Below are 26,638 nucleotides of genomic sequence, written 5' to 3'. Positions count from 1 at the left end.
ATCTACATCTCTAAACTCTCTTACTGAATTTAGTACTCCTCCACCTGTCCCCCATCTCTTATTTCTGTTGTTTACACAACCTTTACCTAAATCAAAGTACCCTGTTGACATCTACAAACACAAGGTTGAAAGAACTCTCCAGATTTTGTTGAAACCTGACTTTGGGACTTCAGGATCCCAAACCATGGACTCTGCATCCCACAGTGATACTTAGTCACCAAGGATACAACAAGAAATAAATTAATACTTTTCCCTTAGATATTGTTCCCAGAAGATTCTTTTGGGAGTTCAGCTGGGACAGCTTACCTTGGCCTTTTTAAACTAGAAGTTTTCATTCAGGGACAGAACTATATGAGTAGAACTACTCTAGTCCCTATAAAAGGCATAAATTTGCAGCATTTTTGCATGAAAAACAAAAATTAAGCCACCTCTGCTGAACTTTTCCCTGACAGATGATTTAGTTGAGTAGATCCAGTGCCTGGCTGTGTAGATTAACCTACCCAAAGATGAACTTGGCTAGCTAGCCCTAGGCTACTACAAATAAAGCAGACAACCTTCCACATGTGATACTTAATGCTCACCAGAGACAGGCAAGATATCCAGGCCATGTTCCACTTGATGAGACTCTTATGTCTTTCATATCTGCACCTCAGCAGATTCTGTGTTACCTATGGGAATGTAATCCCTATCATTTAGACTGAATTCACACTGCAGAAAGTAAAGTGAGGATTTGGGGAATGATCTGGTAAATTTGATCAGTGAAAAGAAACTACAGTCATCCACATTTTATCCACTACTTCTTTCTCCAACCAAAACCTGCTTTTCTGGGTGTGATTGTCATTTAGTTAATATAGCCAGACCATCACCTCAATTTATACAGAGAAAAAACAACTTGCCATCATTGTCAGGTTATATATGTAGAAACTACCTGAATGAAAATGCAAATAAATCTTTAAATAGCTTCTTAGGTCATTTAGCTTTCAATGGAATGGTACACACAAAATGAAATATAACCAGTTTCCTCTTTGATGAGTCATAATTTAAGATATATAGGGCTTTTATGTTGCTAAAAGCAGTGTCAGTTAGTTCTCATCAATGTCATGATTAACTACTCTTTTAAAATGACCTTCATAGTATTTTTAAAAATGGGAAGATATGTTTGGGGCAGTGTTTGACTTGAGAAACAAAAAGAATTAGACTGCTCACTCAGTTCAGTTGGAAATGGATGGGGTCTTTTGATTAGACATCAATCTTTTAGACAACCAAATGGTTTCTACCTATCTTGAAGAAACAAAACAAAACCATGGGGATAGCCTCCTTCTTTCTATCCCCTCCCAGTCTTGTAGCTATGCTTAATGTTGTGTCTGAGTATATACTCTTATTCCAACAATTTAGTCCAGTGGTATGTATTGAACTTTTTTTTGTAGGATATATTCTTGGTACTGAGGTTACTATTATAAAGTAAACAAGAAACCCTCAAGTTTTTCACCATTTAGTTGGGGAAATACACATATCAATGTGATCATGATAATTCAGAAAAATTAGGGAATGTGGGATGATGGAAAGAGTCCAGTACTGTGTAATTATGCTCAAGTCAACAGCAATGGCAATCAACATCTATATAACACATCATAGTTTACAAACATAGTTATTGCTGAGCTTTATTTTGTAATTTTTACAGCCTTGTGCAGCAGATTTAGTTATGTAAGATTCATATATAAAGTTTAGAGAGATTAAGAGATTTTTCCCCAAGGTCCCAAAGTTAGTAGGTGCTGGAGCCAAGACTCCATTCCAAGTGTTCCATTATGTTGAATGATATGAACATTGTTGACCAATTTTGAACTATGAAATAGGTAATTTTGTGTGTTCAACCTTAAGTTCAGGGTTCTTTCTACCTTAGAACACTTATCTCACTTTACGTCTTTTATCCATAATGTGGTTGGTTTGAGCCTGTTGATAGAGAGGGGCCTTTTTTTATCTCTTTTAAACCCACCATTAAAGAAGAAAGAGGAAGAGACTGTTGTGAGTCAGGCAAGCAGTAGGCTCCCACTCTTTAGCCCTCTCTCTCCCTTAAATATGAGAATACACGCTTTTAAATAACAGCCAATCCTCTCCTCCCCCTTTCCTGAGTATATGGCATGTTTTAGATCAGTGATTCTCAAAGTAGGATCCAGGAACCAACAGCATTAACATCACCTGATAAATTACTAGAAATTCACATTAATTGACCCTGCTCCAGAGCTACTAAATTAGAAACTTTGGGGATAGAGCCCACCGATCTGAGTTTTAGTGAGTCCTCCAAGTAAGTGTGATGCACACTACAGTTTGATAATTACTATATTAGGGTACAGTTTGTTTGTCTATACCTGTAAGAATAATTGTATGCAGAGCCATACTACACAACCTATTATATATCGGCAAACAATTGCACTATATATTTTTAAAACTACCACCTTTGACACTCATAAAAGATTTCTTAATGGGTTAATTAATTCCCACCCTAGTCCAGGAGATGCTACAACACAGGACAACCTTTAGGGGAAAATGAAGGTTAATAATTTTGATCAGAAAATAAAGCCCCATAGATTTTCATTTAACTAGAAAAACTCTTAACAACACAGGAATAATACCATTTGGATTAATTTAAAGAGAGAATTCAAACTTGGCCAGCTAAGAGGACAAAAAGGAAAATTGGAAGGCCATATTTGTACCATGCTGCTACTGTGAAAAGCTTTGAAAAATAGAGAGCAACTATTGCTGGAGTTTCATCTCTTTTTGCCTTACATAATAGAAACCTTAATCTTGTGCTTATTGCTTGTTCCTGTCAGCCCATAATTTTAACTATTTAAGCATAAATTGCCAAAAGGAGATAAAATTGTGGGTTTCCAAAAGCCAGATGTTATAAATAGAAGATAAAAACTGAGGTAAAATGGAAATGCTCAATATGGCTTATTTAATGTGGAAAATTTACTTCATAGATTATTTTTTCCATAATTTATGAAATTATGGGAGAAACCAAGATGGCGGCATAAGGTATACACCTGTACTTGCTGCCTCTCACAACCACACCAAAACTACAACTAAAAGACAAAACGGCTATCATTCAGAACCACGGGAAAGCTGGCTGAGTAAAAGTTCTACAACTAGAAGGAGAGAAAAAAGCGCATTGAGACTGGGTAGGAGGTGCAGAGGTACAGAGGAGCTTGAACTGGGTAGACAACTGCGTCGGCTGTTTTTTTCAACGGGAGGGACATACAAGCTCCCAACTGCTCTGAACTCCAGTTTCCGGCGAGACTCTGGGGACCCAGACTCCTACAGGGAGAAACTGGACTGTCTGGCATCGGGTCAGAAAGCGAGGGTGGCTTTCTCGCAGAGGTGCTTGCAGTAATCATTGTTACTGCGTGGGGGTGTGGGATGCTGAGACGCAGAGACGGCTGACTTGCAGCCATCGCTGCTAGCTCTACCCTGGTGACTCCCTGAGACCCCACCCCACCCAATTTACAACCCCATCCAAGCTCTGCGCAGCAGCTTTTGCATATGAATGGCCTGTCCTTTCGCAGCCTAACCTAACAAACTGCAGCTGGGTCAGAGAGCTCCAAAACTTCCAAACCCCAAATGAAGAGGAGAAATCTGCAGATTTCGCTGTAGCTCCTGCTGGATGGCCTCAGGCAGTGGTTGATTTTGCACCTCCTTGGAGATACAGGAGCCAGGGTACCTAGTGGTCAGTGTGAGATGATACCAGATTGCAACTCCTCACATCCATAAGGGACACACTCAAGAGGCAGACTCAGTGAGCACCAAAGCCCCACTGAAGCAAGTCCTGTCCAATAAGGGTGTCTCCAGCACAACAGTTCTTCCAGTATAGACACAGCGGGTCCTCACAGCCAATTGGCCTGGAGGTCAATTCCTCCCAGTGTACCAACACAATCAAGGCTTAACTACAACAAGGCTGTGCACCCAGCCCACAAAGGGGTGCACCAGGAGTGTCCACCTCAGGTGATTGGGGAGGCTGAGCCATGGGCCCTATAGGACACCTACCACACAAGGCCACTCTATCAACACAGGGAAGCAGCCAAAATGCGGAGACAAAGAAACATGTCACGAATGAAAGAAATGGAGGAAAGCAAACTACTGAATATAGAGTTCAAAACAACAGCTATAAGGTTACTCAAGAATCGTCTAGAAAAATCTGTGGAACTTAGTGAGACCTTCAAGGATCTTAATGAGAATGCCAGAAAAATGGAAAAGGACCAGTCAGAAATTAAGGATACACTGTCTGAAATAAAGAATAATATACAGAAATTCAACAGAAGACCAGAGGATCCCAAGAATCAAGTCAAAGATTTGAAATACGAGGAAGCAAAAAATACCCAACTGGAATAGCAAAAAGAAAAAAAGAAAAAATATGAAGATAGTGTAAGGAGCCTCTGGGACAATTTCAAACGTACCAAAATTCGAATTATGGGGGTGCCAGAAGAAGAGAGAGAGCAAGATACTGAAAACCTATTTGAAGAAATAATGACAGAAAACTTCCCCTACCTGGTGAAAGAAATAGATTTACAAGTCCAGGCAGCATAGAGAACCCCAAACAAGAGGAATCCAAAGAGGACCACACCAAGACACATCATAATTAAAATGCCAAGGGCAAAAAAAACAGAGAGAATATTAAAAGCAGCAAGAGAAAAACAGTTAGTTACCTACAAGGGAGTACCCATACGACTGTCAGCTGATTTCTCAACAGAAACTATGCAGGCCAGAAGGGAGTGGCAAGAAATATTCAAAGTGATGAATAGCAAGAACCTACAACCAAGAATATTCTACCCAGCAAAGCTATCATTCAGAATTGAAGGTCAGATAAAGAGCCTCACAGACAAGAAAAAGCTAAAGGAGTTCATCACCACCAAACCTTTATTATATGAAATGCTGAAGGGTATTCTTTAAGAAGAGGAAGAAGAAAAAGGTAAAGATAAAAATTATGAACAACAAAGTGACAACAAATACATATCTATCAACAAGTGAATCTAAAAATCAAGTGAATAAAAAATCTGATGAACAGAATAAACTGGTGAATATAATAGAATCAGGGGCATAGAAAGGGAGTGGACTGACAATTCTCGAGGGGAAGGGGGCGTGAGGGGTACGGGAAGAGATTGGACAAAAATCTTATACCTATGGATGAGGACAGTGGTGGGGTCAAGGGATTGGGGTGGGGGGGGCACCGGGTGGAGGAGAGCTATGAGGGGAAAAAAGAGGAACATCTGTAATAATCTGAACAATAAAGATTTATTTAAAAAGAAAAGAAAGTATGCTTATATTATACCTTAGCCTATCATAAAACTGTATTTTTCAGTTTGGAGCCTTTTTGAGACATATCTGAAAATATTTAAAATTGGTTTTGATCATTATTGCCTTACTGTGTACCATCTATATTCTATAATTCTTATGCACATTATATGAAACAATGCATTTCACTTCAATCCAATATATTTATAGAATATTTTACTTTTTAAGGAAAAGTTTTATATCCCAGTTAGTTTAGGTTCCTATTGTGTGTGTGTGTGTGTGTGTGTGTGTGTGTGTGTGTGTGTGTTTTGTGCCTACATGCACATAAAATAAGTGGCCAGTATATTCTTGTTTCCCACTTGATAAATTGATCTTCTTACGTAACTTCTTTTTCTTTTTAATTCTTACTGGAGAATATTTTTTCCATTGCTTTTTAGAGAGAGTGGAAGGAAGGGATGGAGGGGGAAGGAGAGAGAAACATTGATATGAGAGACACATTGATTGGGGCTGGGGATCAAACCTGCAACTGAGGTACTTGCCCTTGACCAGGAATGCTCTAACCACTGAGCAAACTGCCAGGGCTCTTATGTAACTTCTTTACATAAAAAAGGCTAGGTGTTAAATTGAAGGGTTCTTACTTTGATAAAATAGCTACATTCTTCCTTCCTATTAATCTTCTATACTTTAATAGGTCTACTTTAGAAATGTGATACTGTTTCAGTGTCTTAAAAATACTCTTTTGTTTCTCATTCATTTGATAATGTTGCTTCTGTAATTACCTTACATCTGACAAGAAGTCTTAGAAAACATTTCCTAAGGGTGAGAAAATTGCTCTGCCTTACACGCAACTAAAAATTAATCACACTGAACAAAGTTAAAATGAATGTTTGTGTCCTTGTTTTTAGGTGGACTATGTATTTACAGATAAAACTGGAACACTCACTGAAAACAGCATGGAATTCATTGAATGCTGCATAGATGGGCACAAGTATAAAGGTGTAACTCAGGAAACTGATGGACTCTCTCAAACTGATGGACCCTTAACATATTTTGATAAAGCAGATAAGGTGGCATTTTCTGCATTGCCATTTTACTTTGAGAAATCAATCTATGTATGCATGTGTTAACCCTGCATAGTAGAAATGAATTTTAGCTTATGACAGACTTTTGAATAACCATTTGTTTCTTCTCTCATTTCACCTTTCTTGTTTTACTAACATCTCTGGAATTTGTAAACAAGTAGAAAGAATTATGGGAAATTGCATTGGGTAAAATTTCACTTCCCTGTCTGTGTGATCATAAATATTTTGTGCTTTGTCTTTAAGATATGAGCTCTTCCGAGAATGATATCTATTCAAATCATTCTAGTCCCTGGAGTGTCTAGGCATTAAATGAACCAGAGTCTCCCTGCACCTGAGCTATTGCCAGACTGTGAATTAGATACTGAATGAACTCTTTTAGGCAAGAAAAAGTCACCGCTTGGGTATTAGGTAGCACTACACTAACCTGAATCGTAACACAGCCCCTACGGTATGTTAGCTGAGAACCAGGAATGCTGTTAGGAACTAGGAAGATAGCTCAGTCGAGTATTAAGAATTTATAAATTTCTGCTAACTCAGTTTGCTGGAGGTTATAACTTTCTCTCACATTAATATTTTTTCACTGTTCATGGAATAGTTACCAAGTGATCAATGTGAAAATCATATAGTCATTTTTTATTGTTACTGTTTAACAGAATCGAGAAGAGCTCTTTCTGCGTGCCTTGTGTTTATGCCATACTGTAGAAATTAAAGTAAATGATGCTGTTGATGGAGCTACAGAATCAGCTGAATTAACCTATGTGGCCTCTTCACCAGATGAAATAGCTTTGGTGAAAGGAGCTAAAAAGTAAGCACATGAATGCATTCTACAGGTCTGCTCTAGAGTGTCATACCTGTAGTTAACAATACAGTACTTTAGTATCACAGGTGTTTGCATCTATCCAAACTCATCAAATTGCAAACATTAAATATGTGGAGTTCTGCATATATCAGTTATCTACACTAATGAAAGAAAAACATGCAAATTAACCATCACTCTGCTACACCCACAAGCCATGCCCACCAGCCAATCAGGAGCGAGTGTGCAAATTAACCCAACCAAGATGGTGGCCGGCCACAGAGCAAGCAGGAGGCTTGGGTTTCCCCAGCGATGGAGGAAGCCAAGTTTTCTGCCTGCTCTGGCCTGCCCTAGCCTCCACTCAAGGCTACAAAGTTTCAATTATAGAAGATAAATATAATCCCAACAAAAATGGCGGCAGCCACGGAACTGGAGAGAGCAGGAGGCTTGAGTTGCCCCCGGCGATGAAGGAAGCCAAGCTTTCTGCCTGCTCTGGCCAGCCCTGGCCTCCGCTGAAGGCTACAAAGTTTCAATTATAGAAGATAAATAAATCCCAACAAAAATGGCTGGAGCCACAGAGCGAGCAGGAGGCTTGGCTCCGCTCAAGGCTATAAAGTTTCAATTATAGGAGATAAATCCCAGATCCCAGGGCCTCCGCTTGGGTTGCTGGGGGGCATGGCCGGCCTGCAACCACCACAAGGCCCCTCGCCCAGGCCACCCCACACCCCAAGGCAACCCCCACCCTGATCTGGGACACCCTTCAGGGCAAACCAGCCAGCCCCCACCCATGTATCAGGCCTCTATCCTATCCAATAAAAGAGTAATATGCAAATTCACCATCACTCCAACACACAAGATGGCTGCCCCTATGTAGTCAAAGATCCTGCCCCCATGTGGACACAAGATGGCCACCAAAAGATGGCTAGCAGGGGAGGGCAGTTTGGAGGGATGAGGCTTGCAAGGGAGGGCAGTTGGGGTGATCAAGCCTGCAGTGGAGGGCAGTTAGGGGTGACCCGACCGGCAGAGGAGGGAAGTTGGGGGCGACCAGGCCTGCAGGGGAGGGCAGTTAGGGGGGACCATGCCTGCAGGGGAGGGCAGTTAGGGGTGACCAGGCCTTCAGGGAAGGGCAGTTAGGGGTGACCAGACCAGCAGGGGAGGGCAGTTAGGGGCAAACAGGCTAGCAGGGGGAGCAGTTAGGCATCAATCAGGCTGGCAGGGGAGTGGTTAGGGGGTGATCAGGCTGGCAGGCAGAAGCAGTTAGGGGCAATCAGGAAGGCAGGCAGGCAAGCAGTTGGGAGCCAGCAGTCCTGGATTGTGAGAGGGATGTCTGACTGCCTGTTTAGGCCCGATCCCAATTGGAGAGGGTACAGGCTGGGCTGAGGGACAACCCCCCCCTTCACGAATTTCGTGCACTGGGCCTCTAGTACCTCATTAAAGCTGTTTTAAAACCCTGAGACAAGTTGTTGAGAAATACATTAACATTTTTGAAGAGTGAAAAAAAATGAAGCACTTCCTATAAGAAAGTGAAATCACAGGACAGGAGTTATTTTTTTTTTCTCTGTTTGCTTCAGTAACCTTATCTTGTAAAAATACATATTCTTTAGTAAAAAATCAGACTCCTTAATCTGAAAGTTTAGGAAAAAATTCCCAAACCCTAACCAATTAAGAGCAGAAAGAAAATAGTAATGCATAGGTGTAACTTGTATTACTATTTATGCATACCAGCCAGAAGTCTAAATGTTCATATTATATTTTGCATATCATAACAATGGCCACTTTTTGTACAACACGTTATTTCTGAAGTGCTCCCAGCAATTTTTACATCATTTGGTAAAGATAGTCCCATTTGACCCATGAGGGCCAAGATAATTAAGTGACTAAAAGGTCACGCAGTGTGTTAGTTACATAATTGGATTTACAAATTGCCTCTTTTTTGGTTACAATTTGTGACTGTTCATTGACTTGCTGTGGGTTATCATTTCAGCCAGTAAAGGGAAGATTATAGATTGATATCATATAAAAGAGAAGAAAACTACAAAAGATTACAAGTAACCCCAGTGGAAAGGAAAGGAATCATTCTTTAGAGCTATACAAATGTCTTTTTTATTGTTTTTGACAGGTATGGGTTCACATTTTTAGGAACTCAGAATGGCCATATGAGAATAGAGAACCAAAGACAAGAAATAGAAGAGTAAGTAGCACTGTGTATTTGTTTGTCACGTCTTAATCCCACAGTCCACCTTAACTGAATCTAGTAAGGACAGCAAAGGAAACTAATTGCATCTACAAGTGTAGGACTCTGCTCTCCCCGTTCAGAGTTTTATGTAAATGTAGTTGGAGGAGGAGAAAGTAATTTTTTCATAGAATGGCAGAAACTGAGATTTGATGTGGAAATGATTCCAGTTTGGTTCACATATGGATCCAGTAGCCTGAATGAGAGCCTGCCTGGACTTTCTTTCAGAAATTAAAATACCATTTCTGGTCTCCAACACATGCTGCAAGAAAAATCAGTGAACATGCATGAAACTATTTCCAGAACCCAACCAATAACTCTGGGATTTCAAGCCTAGCCAATCATGGCAGCTTTGGTGTTAGAAGCTTTGTCTTGTTCTAGATCAGTGGTTCTCAACCTTTCTAATGCCGCGACCCTTTAATGCAGTTCCTCATGTTGTGGTGACCCCCAACCATAAAATTATTTTCGTTGCTACTTCCTAACTGTAATTTTGCTACTGTTATGAATCGTAACGTAAATATCTGTGTTTTCCGATGGTCTTAGGCGACCCTGCTAGCGACCCACAGGTTAAGAACTGCTGCTATAGAGCCTAAGACCATCGGAAAACACAGATATTTACGTTATGATTCATAACAGTAGCAAAATTACAGTTATGAAGTAGCAACGAAAATAATTTTATGGTTGGGGATCACCACAACATGAGGAACTGCATTAAAGGGTCGCGGCATTAGAAACGTTGAGAACCACTGTTCTAGATGATCAGGGTTGAGCCTCGGGGCAAATACTCTAATGCATCAGTGTTTTTCCCTACAGAGACCTCAAGGAACAAAGCCATTTTAGCGTAACAGCAGATTTGAATTAGGCTCTATGATTAATTTGAATTCCTTCATCTGAAGTTGAAATTTAATTATCTGACTTAAATTCTGGCCCCTAGCATCTCATGAGACCCGTCTCACACCCTGTAATATATGTAGATGCACCTTTAGGGAGGGATGCTCAGAAACCAGCGGAAGCCTCTTTGGCCTGACTGCCAAGAACCCAGAGTCATCATCTGCCCAGATTCTAACCAGTTTGCAACCAGTGCCCCCCATCTTGGCCAACACCAAGTGAAATACTACATGTTTATGTTTTACGCACACATATCCCCAAATAATGACCTCCTCCCTCCCATCAAAATCAAGCTTTGTAATATTTTTAGGCCAAATGCTTGTATCCAAATTGTTTATTTTCAAAAAAATATTTTCTCACATTTTTAAAATAATTAACTCATATTTTTACCCTTTGGCATCCTTTCATTTGATTAATATAGCTCAGCCATTCACACACAGATCTGATCATATCATTCCATTGTTTAAACCTTTCAGTGGATTTCTATTGCTGATAGGATAAAATCCCAAATCTCTGGCCCACAATGTTCTCATTTCCCTGCCCCTGCTTAGCGTCCTTACTATTTCCCTATCAATTAGATGTCAAGCCTTAGTGAACTACTTTATATAACCACCGTGGTCCATATGTAATCATACTCCTGTGCCTTTGCACATGCTCTTCCCTCTACTCAGAATGCCATGCTACCCTTTTTTCATCGTATCACTTCTAGAGAACACAGCTCAGGTACAACTATTTTCAAGAAACCTTCCTTTGGATGTCTTCATTCTGCATACTCACATCTCCCCTGTGAGATCCTTTATTACAGTTTTTGGCAGACTGGAAGGTAGTCATCTTATTACCTTACCCTCTGTTTGCCTTATCATATGAGGAGCCCTTTGAGGGAACGGTCTGAGGAGATTCCTGTCTATTTTCTATCACCTAGCACTGTGCCTGACACATATTAGACATTCCATATATGATTGAAATAATTGTCAGGGTGAGACTATTTCTAGATCCCTTCAGATATGGCTCGGTGGGACATCTTTTTGTCCCCTATTTCTATGTAGTCACTTACTCTTTATATTTTAAGTAATATAATGAGAAGATGCAGATACCCCTTACCAACAATGGTGTCCTCTGACAGCATGCTCTAAATGCAGAGACATTTCAAAAACAGTAGAAATCCTCAGTTGTACACATAACTAGCACCCCTTACTCAAAGAGAAGAGCTTGGTTCATTAAAGATGTTTAAATATCTTAAGATATTTCTCTTGTGTTTTATTTTTCTCAGTATGGTGTAGGTATTTTACTTTTCTCATTTTTCTTCTCATAAAGGTATGAACTTCTTCACACCTTAAACTTTGATTCTGTCCGCCGTCGTATGAGTGTTATTGTGCAGACTCAAGAAGGTATGCATTTTTTTTAAAAATGACTTTTTCTCTTTTTCCATTTTAGATTTATATTTAATCACCAATTTCAAGAAAGAAAACATTAAATGGAGTAGTATATGATTACCTAACGTCACATAAAGCAGTAGCTTCGTATAGGCCTTAATGTATTTATATAAGTAAGCACATGCATTCAGCTTGTCAAATTGTCATTGGTAGAACCCCTGGTATGACAGTGTATGCCTTTTCTTGGAAACTGAGCTCTACTCAGTCATGGTTGTCCAAATAGGAACTGAAAGGGTGACTTTTTTGTTCCAGGTACTGACCAATCACCAATAATGTCTATATGCAGTAACTCAGTATGATTGTGGGGTTTGCAATTACTAGCTATAAAGTCCTTGAGTGTAGAGTTGCTGGTTATCCCTCCCTGACCTTCCTTATTTCCTATTGGTTTACACTCCCTGGAGGCCAGTGAGCTAGAGATAACTAATAGCCAGCCTAATATGAAAGAGCATTGTAATTTTACTTCAGCACTCTGGCCTCTTTGACAGTCAACGAGCTTACCCTTTGCTTGCAAGGGAACCCAGTACCATCATCCCAGAGTTCCCCCGTATCTTTGGGAGGAGCCATGGTGGTTTGGATACCTTCTGCTCGAATTCAGCAAGACTCATGAGAATGCTTCATTTGGGGGCTCTCAGAAACCTCTTTATCTCTTTGTGTTTGTGTATGTGTATATGTCTGTCTCCAGGTGGTTTTTTCAAAATATCCTTGATTAATTTTCTAGTAATTTACTTTTTAGTATTAAATCTGTTCCAAATTCCTGAATGTGAGAATAGGAAGATACAGACAGACTCTTGAGGGAATGTATCCCACTTTATTCATACTTTTTGGTGTGATTACAAATGAAACTGATTTCATTATGTTAATGTACAATTTGCTTTGTGACTTTTACAAAAATTGGATGTGTGAGAGAAAATGAAAAAAAACAACAACATTTGAAATACTCGCTGTTTTTACCTGTGCCCGTGCACATATGCATTCTACTGCAAATGGTGAGATATCTGGGGAAGTGGTATGCCAAGAGCCTTAACCTCAGAGCAACACTGTTATTTTTTAACTTGTTGGACTTAGCATTTTGCCTTATAAGGATGAAGGGTCTTTCTTCATGCTCAACTGTTACTACTTTCCTGGGTGCATGGACTGATAGAAAGCTGTACTTGTGCTACTAAGTACAATGTATTCTCAACTGTCTTCTACAAAGCTAGTCTCAAATTTCTGGTAGAAACCGTCAAGCCAGTGTTTTAAAAGCTAATTTATATAGTTTATTTAAAATGATTTTACCTTGTTTGAGATTAAGTTTGGTCCTTGACATCAGTAGATGCCACAGGTGCTCTTTAGACCATGGCTGACAACATTTTCAAAGATAATTCAGGTACACTTTTTTTTCTTAAATTTCTTTATTGATTAAGGTGTTACATATGTGTCCTTCTTCCCCGATTACCCCCCCATCCCCCCGACTCATGCCCTCACCTCCCTGTTGTCTGTGTCCATTGGTTAGGCCTATATGCATGCATACAAGTCCTTTGCTTGATCTCTCTCCCATACCCCGACCCTCCCCTACCTTCCCTCTGAGGTTTGATGGTCTGATCGATGTTTCTCTGTCTCTGGAACTGTTTTTGTTCATCAGTTTATGTTGTCCATTATATTCCACAAATGAGTGAGATCATGAGATACTTATCTTTCTCTGACTGGCTTATTTCACTTAACATAATGCTCTCCAGTTCCATCCATGTTGTTGCAAATGGTAGGAATTTCTTCTTTTTTAGTGCAGCATAGTGTTCCATCGTGTAGATGTAATTTTTGATGGGAGTCTTTAGGGTTTTCTATGTACAGTATCATGTCATCTGAGAATAAGGACAGTTTTACTTCTTCTTTTCAAATTTAGATGCCTTTTATTCCTTCTTCTTGTCTGATAGCAATGGCTACTACTTCCAGTACTATGTCAAACACAAGTGATGAGAGAGGGCATCCCTGTCTAGTTCCTGTTCTTAGGGGAAATGGTTTTAGTGTTTGTCCATTGAGTGTGATGCTGGCTGTGGGTTTATCATATGTGGCTTTTATGATGTTGAGGTATAATCCTTCTATTCTCACCTTGCTGAGAGTTTTTATCAAGAAAGGGTGTTGGATTTTGTCAAATGATTTTTCCGCATCAATTGATATGACTATGTGATTTTTTCCCCCTCAATTTGTTTATGTGATGTATCATGTTTATTGATTTGTGGATATTGTACCATCCTTGCATTCCTGGTATAAATCCTGCTTGGTCATGGTGTATGATCTTTCTGATGTAGTGCTGGATCCGATTTGCTAGAATTTTTTTTGAGGATTTTGGCATCTATGTTCATGAGGGATATTGGCCTGTAATTCTCTTTCATTGTGTTGTCTTTATCTGGTTTTGGTATTAGGGTGATGCTGGCTTCATAGAATGAGTTTGGAAGTGTTCCTTCCTCTTGAAATTTTTGGAATAGTCTGAGGATAGGTTTTAGTTCTTCCTTGAATGTTTGGTGTAACTCTCCAGTGAAGCCGTCTGGGCCTGAGCATTGGTTTGCTGGAAGCTTTTTGATGAATGCTTCAATTCTTCCATAGTTATTGGCCTATTGAGATTTTTAGAATCTTCCTGATTGAGTTTTGAAGGTTGTATTTTTCTAGGAATATGTCCATTTCCTCCAGGTTGTCTAGTTTGTTGGAATAGAGTTGTTCATAATATTTTTTAGCAATCCTTTGTATTTCTGTGGGGTCTGTTGTTATTTCGCCTCTATCATTTCTGATTTTGTTTATTTGGGTCCTCTCTCTTTGCTTCTTGGTGAGCCTGGCTAGAGGTTCATCAATCTTGTTTATCCTTTCAAAGAACTAGCTCTTGGTTTCATGGATCTTTTGTATTGTGGTTTTTTGTTTGTTTGTTTGTTTGTTTTTTGGTCTCTATGTCATTTATTTATGCTCTAATCTTTATTATCCCCTTCTTTCTGCTCACTCTGGGCTTTTCTTGTTGCTCTCTTTCTAATTCTTTGAGTTGTAGCATTAGATGATTTATTACCATTTTTTCTTGTTTTTTGAGGTAGGCCTGTAGAGCTATAAACTTCCCTCTCAGGACTGCTTTCATTGTGAACCCATAGGTTTTGGATTGTTGTGTTTTTATTGTCATTAGTTTACAGAATGTTTTTAATTTCTTCTTTGATCTCATTGGTAATCCAATCAATATTTAATAACATACTATTCTGCTTCCAAGTGTTTGAGTGTTTTGGATTGTTTTTATTTTAGTTTATTTCTAATATTATGTCGTTGTGGTCTAAAAAGATGCTTGGTATGATTTCAATCTTCTTGAATTTGGGGAGACTTAGCTTGTGACCCATTATGTGGTCTATTTTTGAAAATGTCCCATGTACACTTGAGAAGAACGTATATTCTGCAGCTTTGTGGTGAAATGTTCTGAAGATGTCAATTATGTCCATCTGATCTAGTGAGTTATTTAGGATTGTTGTTTCTTTGCTGATTTTTTGTCTAGAGGATTTATCCAGTGATCTCAGTGGTGTATTAAAGTCCCCTACTATGATTATATTGTTGTCTATCTCTCTCTTGATATCTTCCAGGAGATTTTTTATGTATTTGGGTGCTCCTGCATTGGATGCATATATGTTTACCAGGGTTATATCCTCTTGTTGTATCGATCCCTTTAGTATTATGAAGTGGCCTTCCTTATCTCTTGTTATGGCCTTCACTTTGAGGTCTGTTTTGTCAGATTTAAGTATTGCTACCCCAGCTTTTTTTTCATTTCCATTTGCCTGAAAGATATTTTTCCATCCCTTCACTTTCAGTCTGTGTGAGTCCCTTGTTCTGAGGTGGGTCTCTTGTAGGCAGCATACATATGGGTCATGTATTTTTTATCCATTCAGCCACTCAATGTCTTTTGATTGGAGCATTTAGTCCATTTATGTTTAAAGTTATTATTGAAAGGTACTTGTTTGTAGCCATTTTTTTTTTTGAGGCTGTTTTCCTTCTTACCTTTTTGTTTTTTCTTTTTACAGCATTCCCTTTAGCATTTCTTGCATTGCCGGTTTGGTAGTGATAAACTCCATTAGCCTTTTCTTGTCTGTGAAGCTCCTGATTTCCCCTGCAATTTTGATTGATAGTCTTGCTGGATAGAGTATTCTTGGATTTAGTCCCCAGCTTTGCATCACTTTGTATATCTCCTTCCATTCCCTTCTAGCTTGATGTGTTTCTGTTGAGAAATCATACGATAATCTGATGGGGCATCCTTTGTAGGTAACTCTCTGTCTCTCTCTTGCAGCCTTTAAGATTCTCTCTTTGTCAATAACATTTGCCATTGTAATTATGGCGTGTCTTGGTGTGGGTCTAATCCTTGCTGCTCTTCTTGTCCTTCTGGCAACCCTGTTATACATATGTTATTTTGTTTTGCATTGTCCCAAAGCTCCCTTAGGCTCTCCTCCTGCTTTTTAATTTTTTTCTCTAGTTTCTGTTCAGATTGGGCTTGTTTCTGTACCTGATCTTCTAACTCGCTGATTCAGTCCTCTGCTTCTTCTAGTCTACTGTTGAAGCCTTCCATGGTGTTTTTGATTGTAGCTATATCATTTTTCATTTCTTCCTTATTTTTGCATAGGTTGTTGATTTTCTCGTCCATCCAGTGTATGAACTGTATGATCATTACTCTAAATTCTTTTTCTGTCATGTGGCATGCTTCCGTTTCACTTATTTCCTTATTTGTTGATTCCTCCTTTTCTTTCCTCTGGGGATTGCTTTTTTGTCTCCCCATTCTGAATATCACCAGAAGGTTCAGATATCGAGTTGCGGAAGCCTGGACCATGTGCAGTGGGAATTTTGCACCCCCCAAGTGTCACTGAAGAGCTCTGATACCAAGATGTGCAGTTGCTGTGGGTTGGTGGGAACCACGCTCGCCCTGGGTCAGAGTCACAGGCACTTAGTGTGACCTCGTGTGTGCACCTAGAATCAGGGACCCTGCCTGCGCCATGTTGAAACAGATAACCCACTGGCATGTGCCAAAAATCAAAGTCTCCTATTGCATGTCAGGAGTCAGAGGCTCCCTGTGTCCATGCCAAGTATCGAGTATCAGAGTCTCTGTTTGTTGGTGCTACCTCACACTGAGAATCAGGTCCCTGTGTGCACATGTGCCAAGAATTGGAGTCACTGGCTCTTAGTGTGAATGTACTGGGAATCAGGGATCTCAGGTGCATGTAATGAAGAACGGAGTCTAGTCACTGGTGGTCAATGCTGCCTCTTGTGTGGAGATTCAGGGTCCCCGATCTGCCCAGGAGACTGGGTTGCTCAGTCGCACTGTGTTGGCAGGAGGTCCACTTCTGCCCTGTGGTAAATAGCCTTCTGTGTGCGCTTGCCCTGAATCAAAGTCAGGTGGCACCGCCCCTTAGTGTGGGTGTGGGGTCTGGTCACGCGGGTGTGCACTGTGGAAAACAAACTCCCTGTGTGCATGTACCCAGGCTCAAATTCAGCGCTGCCTTCCTGTATGGGCACAGGGTCAGGTCGTGGGGAACAAACTCCCTGGGTTTGCACCCCCAGGCTCAAATTCAGTGCTGTCTCCCTGTGTACGTGTAGGATCTGGTCGCAGAAAACAATCTCCCCAAGGTCGTGCACCTATGCTCAAATTCAGGACTGCCTTCCTGCCTGGGTGTGGAGACGAGTCGTGGGAAACTAATTCCCCGAGTTCACAAGTCCGGGCTCAAGTTCAGTGCTGTCTCCCTGCCCTGCGTGGGCGTGGGATCTGGTCGCAGAAGACCACCTCCCTGGGCATGAGCGGCTAGGCTCGAATTCTGCTCAGTCTCCCTGCCTGGGCGCGGAGATGAGTCGTGGGAAACAAATTCCCTGAGTTCACAAGTCCGGGCTCAATTCAGCGCTGTCTCCCTGCCCTGCGTGGGCGCGGGATCTGGTCACAGAAGACCACCTCCCTAGGGGTGAGCAGCTAGGCTTGAATTCCGCTCAGTCTCCCTGCCTGGGCGCAGAGACTAGTCACGGGAAACAAACTTCCTGTGTCCGACACCAAGGCTCAAAGTCAGGCAGAGTCGCCACTGCTTTGTGTGTGCAGAAAGCCTTATTGTGTGGCTGGGGTCTGGTAGTTTCTATGTCGCTGCCGCGGGGGTGGCAGGGAGGGGGATTGGCTTTGTGACTCACAGAAATCTGCAGCCGGGTGCCTGGAGTCCTGGTGTCCCTGGGTCTGCAGCTGTGGTGGCAGGTCTTCTACCAGAGTGGCTGTAGGGTCCTGGTTTGCTTCCGAGACCAGACTGGGTGGTGGTGAGGCTAGGATCCTAGTCGCAAGCGGTTCTGTTCTTTAAGATGGCGTGGTCTCTGTGCCACCCGTGTCCTCCCCCAATTCAGGTACACTTGACACAAGCATAGTCTTTTGTGATTCACTAGAAGGGAGTATATTTTAACAGAAGTGCATGTTGTAAACTCTGAGTTATTACTTGTGTCCATACCAGTCTTAAGAGGTGGTGAATGTTGTCCTGACTGTGCAAAGGTCAAGATGTCTCATTCCATTTTGGTGAGCATTTTAAGGAGGCTCAAGATACATAATAGCTGAGTGGGAATATCCACCCTAATCATTCAATGTTATTAAAGTCTCAGTACAAGTCTTAAAATTCTAAGTTGACTACTTTGGTTTTTTATTTTAGGAGGCATTCTTCTCTTTTGTAAAGGCGCTGACTCAGCGATTTTCCCCAGGGTGCATAATCATGACATTGAGTCAACCAAAGCCCATGTGGAACGAACTGCAATGGTGAGCCTTCTCTCTAACCCCCAAGAAATAGAGAAATGGTGGAAATGACTTATTTAAATATCTGTTTAAGTGAATTTTAGCTTCTCTTTATGGTATATTTTTAGATTTGGGGCTTTAGTAATAGTATTTACCATATTTTAATATAAAACATTTTTTTAGAGCAAGTTTCTCTTCAGAATTTGGAGCCTTAAAGACTTTTCAAGAATGCATTATGTTCTTTGGGTTTTTTTTGCCCCCAGAGATATTTTGTTATTTTGAACTTAATTGTATGTTACCTTTTTAGTTGTAATTTTTTCTTTTTTAAAAACTAAAAATATATCAGAATTTCTCTTTGTTTGGTAAAGTAAGAATACTTAAAGAAAATGTGTTTTTCCTTCTTGTTATTATTTGGATAACTAGAGATCTCCTACTTTGCTTCTAGGATGGGTATCGGACACTTTGTGTAGCCTTCAAAGAAATTCCTCCAGATGATTATAAAAGAATTGACAGACAGCTTGTAGAGGCAAAAATGGCCTTACAAGAGAGAGAAGAAAAATTGGAAATGATTTTTGATGATATTGAGACAAACATGAATTTACTTGGAGCCACTGCAGTGGAAGACAAGTAACTAGAAAATAATATTCTTGTTATTTTAATGACCAGTCATTTGGGGTGTTATCTGTTCATATTAGTAATTTAATCTCAAATTTTGAAATCTTTGATTTTGCTTTGTCTACACACCAGATTTTGAACTATTTATGGGAATGATTATTAAGTTAATTTGTGATTTAGAAGAATGAATCTGTCATCTTTAAGGTCTTTTGAATACTTACTAAGCCATTCATTTATTTATGCAGATATTTATGAAATAGTCTTACTAGGCATAGGGAGCTTTGTGCTGAAGACATCATTTAAGCTGAACTAGTGCCTGGTAGAATGGGTAAAATTTTTTAAAATATATTTGTATTAATTTCAGAGAGGAAGGGAGAGGAAGAGAGAGATAGAAATAATAATGATGAGAGAGAAACATTGATTGGCTGCCTCTTGCATGTCCCTCACTGGGGATCAAGCCCGTAACCTGGGCATATGCCCTGTCCAGGAATCGAACTGTGACCTCCTGGTTCATAGGTTGATGCTCAACCACTGAGCCATACCAGCCAGACAAGAATAGGTAAAATTTTGACAGAGATAAGCAGAAAGGAAATTTCAAGGTAGAACAAATAACATGAGAGCTCATTCTAACCTGGTTTAACTGACTAGAGCTTGTTTTTGCATACTTTAAAATGATTTACTTTAATTATATAGGCTGAGCTCTGACAGACATGATTGTAGGGCTCCAACAAGTTTTAGACACTCAATATTGGAGGAGATTTTTAGGAATTATAAATGCCAATTGTTGAGACTTAACCAAACAAAAAGTTACAGACACATACATATTTAGCCATATTGGAAGGTACTGCAATTCTAATGAAATTCATTTAGTTTAATTTCATTTTTATTCTCTTGACAAAAGTAATCAAAGAAAGTATCATTCTCTTTTTATTCCTGCCTTGAAGAATTATGCTTAAATTCTCTTCCAGGATGGTTGGCTTTTCTGTTCTTAAAGCTCCTAGGGAATGGGATTCACTAACTTCCCTCATCTTTTTTTTATTTTTAAATTTTTTTCTAATTTTACAATTACAGTTGACATTATCTGTTCATTTTAGGTATATAGCATAGTAGTTAGACATTTCTATAACTTATGAAGTATTTCCCCCTATAAGTCTAGTACCCACCTGGCACCATGCATAGGTATTACAATTTTATTGTCTATATTCCCTGTGCTACACTTTATATCCCTGTGACTATTTTGTTCCCTCAATATCTTATTAGAATGTCTTTGGCCCTTTCTGTTTTAAACCATGTTAAATATCTCTGTGGTGAAACATAAAATAAAATTTAATATGCTAAAGTGACAATGAATAAGAATGCTTGGTGAGTTTCTGAACATTTTAACTAAGAATGCTGATTGTCAATTCTGCCATATGATACCAGTTATATCTAGAGATGTCATGAATTTGTCCAGACATCATTCTTTGAAATTCACTTTAATAAGCAAAACTGTGTCAGAGATAACACTCTCAGAGTAGAGGATACATAAGAAAACCAACTGTGATAACATGTCAGGACTCCAGAAATGCTGTGAATTGTAAAAATATTCTCTTTAACAAGCCTTCTTGCAGAATCTCTCTTGGGAATTTTTGAGGATAACAAGTTTTCCTTTGTGTTCCCAGGCTACAAGATCAAGCAGCTGAGACCATTGAAGCTCTGCATGCAGCAGGTCTGAAAGTCTGGGTGCTTACTGGGGATAAGATGGAGACGGCCAAATCCACCTGCTATGCATGCCGCCTTTTCCAAACCAGCACTGAGCTCTTGGAACTGACCACAAAAACCATCGATGAAAGTGAAAGGAAAGAAGATCGATTACATGAATTATTGATAGAATACCGTAAGAAGTTGCTGCATGAATTTCCTAAAAGTACTAGAAGTCTTAAAAAGTAAGAAAGTGCATCAGTTTCTTATATTTAGGCATTGGTACAGATATAAATCACAGCTGTTTATGTAGAAAGCTCTGTTTTTTATTTATCATTCTTTGTTTGCAGGAATTTTATCCTTATAAATTAAAAACATTCCCTGAGGATGTGGCTAATGGCCCAGTTTTAATTATTTGGTACTTCACACCTCTAGTTTAAAAGAAAACCATGCACTTCTCAAGGTTTATGAAACTAGTTCAGTTTCTCAATATTTAGGGCCTGGGTATTTATCATTGATATTCTGGCCTGGTCCATGTTAATGAAAAATACATCTTTTTACAGTCTATTAAACTGAATATAATAAAACTGATCTCTGTAATAGTTTACATATATTTTGAAACCCTGGAGCCATTTTCTGTGTTGATTTTCATGCCACAGAATTCCAAAGGTAACCAAATTCTTGTTAACATGGACACTTGGATTCTGCTTTCAACTAGCTGCTTAGGAAGAACTGTGGAACCCACTATCTCAAGGAAAGCCACTGATCCACAATAATTCAATGATATATTTTTCTAGAATTATCATTAACTAGGGCTTAGCCTTATCTGAACCAATTATTGGAATTTACCTTGGCTATAAGAAAATTTATTTCCTCTTTAGGATGTGCTTGCACTAAATTCAAAGACCCCTAGATAATACGGTTTTTCATTTCTTGAGCACCCTCTTTGTTCCAGGAACAGTGTTAAGCACTTTATATAATTATTCTCATTTAATCTTCACTACAACCCAGTAAGGCAATCTTATTTTCTTCAACTTACAGATAGGGAAACTAAGGCTTTGAGGTGGAATAAGTCTATCCAATTCCAGAGTCCATGCTATATCTTTAACAACTATACTATATTGCCATCTTCATCTCCATTGTTTAAACAAACTTTAAAAATGAATAGCCCGCATTCATGAGGCTATGGCCAATTCTAAAACAGCAGTTTTTCTTCTGGTATTTGGGCATCAATGAAAATAAACAGGTTTTTGTGACTAAAGTTTCCTTCCTAAATGTACTTATTAAAGGCAGTACAAATTGCAAGCATTTTACTTGTCCATTTGTCTTAGTCTGCTTGAGCTACCATATCAAAATACCATAGACTGGGTGGCTTATCCAGTGGAAACTGATTTCTCATATCTGGTGTGGTCCCTCTTTCTAGCTTGCAGAAGGCTGCCTTTTCACTGTCTCCTTACATTGCAGAGAGGGGGGAAGCTCTGGTGTCTCTTCTTACAAGGGCCCCACCCTTATGAATTTATTTAAACCTAAGTATCTCCCAAAGACTCCATCTCAAATACCACCACATTGGGGATTAGGGCTTCAAAATAGGATGTGGTAGGGGACACAATTCAATTCATAGCACCATTCAGCAGCTCTGGAGCACTTTTATAAAAGCCAGGGCTTATGGAACCCTTCACTTCTCAGCTCAGAACATTTCCTCTTCCTTGCTCATCTGTTTGGAGTTGTGTGGGTACAGTCTTTTCCCCAGGTTACATAGATGTCAGACCTAGAATCACTTCTGCAAGCTTCTTCTTTGTCCCTTCCACTTTAGATCAGCCACCAAGCTTTACTCATGTTCTCATTTTAACCACTGGTGCTCCACATCAAATTTTGTAGCAACCCATGCCTCAAGTCCCTTAAGCCCCTCTTCCAGACAAGTGGTCCTTAAATGTGAAGAACTGCCTATATCACATCCCTGCTCAGAAACCTTAAGTGGTTCTCCATTACCCACAGAATCAGTTTGCACCAAAGGCCTCGAGTAACATTTCCATTTTGCTTTCCTAGTGCACCACAGGATACATTCTCTCCACACACCACTTTCTGCCCTGTCTTTCAAGTTCCATTTCAGATATCACACCTCACAAAGAACCCACTATTCTTCCTGTGTATTTATTGTCTCAATCACTGGATAGTGACTATTTAATATCTTTTTTGGTTGGTTATAGTCTATCATGTTTGCTTTTGTCACCCCAATGAGATTTTTCTATTCTCCAAGGAAAGAGTAATTAATAATTCTTTTCATTGTATATAATTGATGTTTATAAATATTGCTTGATTGATTATTGAGTTACTGCTTTCTGTACATTAAGTCTTCTCTGTGGGTAGGGGAGCAAAGAAGGTGAACACGTGAATGATATCTCTTTAGTTAGTGAAAAAATGGTCATAAAATTATGAAGCAAAATATGGATATGTACAAAATATTATGGTGCTAGCAATATACAACAAAGAAATATGGCATAAAGGATAGATGAGGCATATTAGGCTCTCACTAATCAAAGTTTGGTCCATAGAACAGCATCTCCATTACCACCAGAAGCTTGTTAGAAATATAAAATCTCATGTCCCACCCCAAACCTATTCAATCAGAATCTACAAGATTCCCAAAAATTTTGACAAGATTCTTTTAACATTAAACTTTGAGAGGCATCAAGTTAGACAAGTGAATTTATAATGATGAGATCAAGCTGTGTCTAGTACTTTCACTGCAGTGGTTCTCAAATAGCACCCAAAATTTCCTGAGCTAATATTGACTAATCATTATGGGGTTTTTTTCTTCATTATAAAAAAAAAAAATAAAGACATGTTAATGGTAGAATTTTTTCAGTTGTATGTTTTCCCCTCATATGTTTTTCTTAAATACTTGGCACTGGTTACATTTTTCTATGCATGAGAATCACCTGAAGAGCTTTTTAAAGCATTAATATATGTAACTGAGCCCTACCCAAGATACTATGATTTAATTTATCTGGGGATAGTCCTCACGCATGGGCAATTTTTTATTTTATTTTTATTTTTATTAAATATATTTTTATTGATTTCAGAGAGAAAGAGAGAGGGAGAGAGAGATAGAACAATTCATCGGCTGCCTCCTGCATGCCCCCTACTGGGGATTGAGCCTGATACCCAGGCAAAACCCTTGACTGGAAAAGAACCTGGGACCCTTCAGTCTGCTGGCCGGCACTCTATCCACTGAGCCAAACCAGCTAGGGTGCGTGGGCAATTTTTTAAAACTGCTCAGATGATTCTAATGGGAAGGCTATGGCTGAGAACACTAATCAAGTATAAAATGATACTTATTTAATGAACATATATTATTGTATGGTATTCTTTAATGAACACCATATATTTTAGGTACTCCATCACATTTGAGAAGCCTGGTCTACTGATAGTTTATGTCATTCAGGCAAAAATATTAGGAAAAGGTCTTCTGTGACTGTATATCCCAAAGCCATTTTGTCTTTTACTTATATTTTAAGGAGTTTTTAGATTGACTAATGATTTGTCTTTATGTCTTTATATCAGAGTTTGACTGATCTGTAACTTCCCAAATTCACCTTCAGTTTCTTATAGAGACTGACTACTAAATGTCCATTATTTTTTTATAATTTTTTTCTTTATTGATTAAGGTATTACATATGTGTCCTTATTGCCCCATTGCCCCCTTGTCCATTATTTTATACCATTTAGAACTTAATGTTATTTATATATGCAGCTTGAGTCTCAAACATGTAATGAAAAGTCTCTGATGTGCCTTTATTAGGGACAGTTGCTTCTTTAGAATGTATAGGTTTAGGAATCAGATTGATGATGACTTATGGGAGATCCGCCTCCTTATCGTTTAAATGAAATAAAGTTCCTAAATAGAATTGTATAATAGGTTCAAATACAGCATTATTTTTCATTTTCAGAGCATGGACAGAACAACAGGAATATGGATTAATCATCGATGGCTCCACATTATCACTCATATTAAATTCTAATCATGACTCCAGTTTTAACAATTACAAAAGCATTTTCGTACAGATTTGTATGAAGTGCACTGCAGTGCTCTGCTGCCGGATGGCACCATTGCAGAAAGCACAGGTAACTGGATATTAATGTTCTGTTCTGCGGACTTCTACATACATGTGCAAATGTTCACTTTACTTTTAATTTGTTTCTTCTTTTACGGGCCATTATTACCTTATTACATCTTCCCTGGCATCATCCTCTTTGTGGTCAAAGTCAGGAGTCTTCCCACCAATTTGAATCAAACCAGCCTTGTTGTTCCCACAAGCTGGCTGTCCAGTCCCTCACCTTCCAAACTTCTCTAATGAATGTTTGGTGTCTGCTGCCTACCCTGGTCCCATGTGTTCTTTCTTCTCATCTTATTCTGTTGGATCGCCTGAAGGAGAGCAATGACTTCCTGGCCAAATCCATCATACTATTTTCCATTCTCCTCCTCAGTTCTTTGCTGCAGTTGACACTATCAATTATATCCTCCTTAAAATTCCTCCCTTGTTTTCTATGATGGTTTACAGTCCTGACTTTTCCTCGCCGCTACTTGGCAATCTAGGGTCTTTTTATTTTGTTTCATCTTCTATCTTTTCCCTAATTATCAGTTTTCTCTGGTCTTGATTTTTTTTCCGTTAGGTCTCATATTTCTGGCTGCCTGCTCGACAGCTCCATATGGATTCCCCACTGTCACATTAAATTCTAGTGTTCAAAACAGATCTTACAGTTTTTTCCTTCAGGCCAGTTTGTTTTATATCTTTATTATTCCTGTTACCAATGCCATTTTTTTCTTTCGCTTTCTAAGTTTCCAAAGTACCTCTGACCCTACTCTTCTCCTTCACTCCATATATAGGCACCATGTCCTGTTGATTCTACCTTTTGTCATAGCTCTCATTTTGGTGCCATCTTTTTAAACTTTTCACCTCCAACCCAGTCTAAGCCCTAAGGACTTTACACAGAGACTATTTGATTTGGTCTCCTTGCTTTCACAATTCCCCCTTTAATCTCTTTCCCCACACTCCCAAATTAATCTTGTTAAAACACCACTTCTCTCATCATACATTCTTGCTCTAACACTTTCAGTAGTTTCCTAGTCTCTTAGGAGGAAGGACAGATGACTCAATGTGGGACTTGGGGCTTACCCTGTGACCCTTGGGTCCACCATAATTCCTATATCTAGTGTGAATTGTTCCCCCTTTGTGTGCTTCCAACATGCTGTGCACTTGCCAGCTTCCAAGCTTTTCTCATATCATTTCCTCATCTAGGATTCTCTCAAAATTGTTCTTGGTCTAACAAAAATTATACTCAATAAAACCCAGCTCAAGCCCACTCCCATATGCTTTTTTTTTTTTTTTTTTAGCTCCTCCAGCCCACATTGATCTGCTTCACCTTACTTTCTTGTACTCACTGGGTCCAAGGAACTTTAGAGTCTCAGTGACATACTTTTTCACTGCTATACACACTGTATTCTATCATATGTGTTAGGCTTGCTTCTTCAGATTCTTCAACTACTTGCTCTACATGCAGAGGAGGACTATGCCTTTGGCTTCTCCTTTACATATAACCTGCCCCCTGCCTCACATGCATGCACACACATGCCCATCTTAATTTAAAGCATTGTCTCTGTCTACCTTCTTCTCACTCTCAATTCCCACCACAGTCATGTGCATGTCTTTTTTGCTCAACTCTCAGAACCCTGGTTAGCCCCAGCTGGGGAAGCACATCCTGCCAGAAGAGGATCCAAAAAAATCTGTCCCTTTAGTAAGAAGCAATATCCCTCCCCCCACCCCCGCTTACAATCATTGTTGCTCAAGTTGCTTACCTGGGTTTTTACTCCATTGCCCAGGGCTGGTGTCTGAATTC

General features: G+C 39.4%; 1 protein-coding gene across 6 annotated transcripts in view; it reads left to right on the top strand.

Annotated features, from left to right (window-relative positions):
• Positions 1–26,638, top strand: part of ATP11C (ATPase phospholipid transporting 11C (ATP11C blood group)) — a 245,535-nt gene that overhangs the window by 156,325 nt on the left and 62,572 nt on the right. For all 6 annotated transcript variants that reach the window (XR_013959813.1, XM_080653850.1, XM_080653847.1 and 3 more), the window contains exons 13-20: positions 6,189–6,350; positions 7,019–7,170; positions 9,281–9,352; positions 11,597–11,670; positions 18,366–18,469; positions 18,891–19,072; positions 20,722–20,985; positions 24,691–24,865. Coding sequence is in view for 5 of the 6 variants with exons in the window: in XM_080653850.1 (XP_080509976.1) it covers positions 6,189–6,350; positions 7,019–7,170; positions 9,281–9,352; positions 11,597–11,670; positions 18,366–18,469; positions 18,891–19,072; positions 20,722–20,985; positions 24,691–24,865 (1,185 nt within the window). In the remaining variant the exon portion in view is untranslated. The remainder of the gene's footprint in view (positions 1–6,188; positions 6,351–7,018; positions 7,171–9,280; positions 9,353–11,596; positions 11,671–18,365; positions 18,470–18,890; positions 19,073–20,721; positions 20,986–24,690; positions 24,866–26,638) is intronic.

Source organism: Plecotus auritus, assembly GCF_963455305.1.
Source record: "Plecotus auritus genome assembly, chromosome: X".
Lineage (NCBI taxonomy): Eukaryota > Metazoa > Chordata > Mammalia > Chiroptera > Vespertilionidae > Plecotus > Plecotus auritus.
The sequence above is the reverse complement of the archived record's forward strand: the minus strand, read 5'-3'. Positions and strand labels throughout refer to the sequence as shown.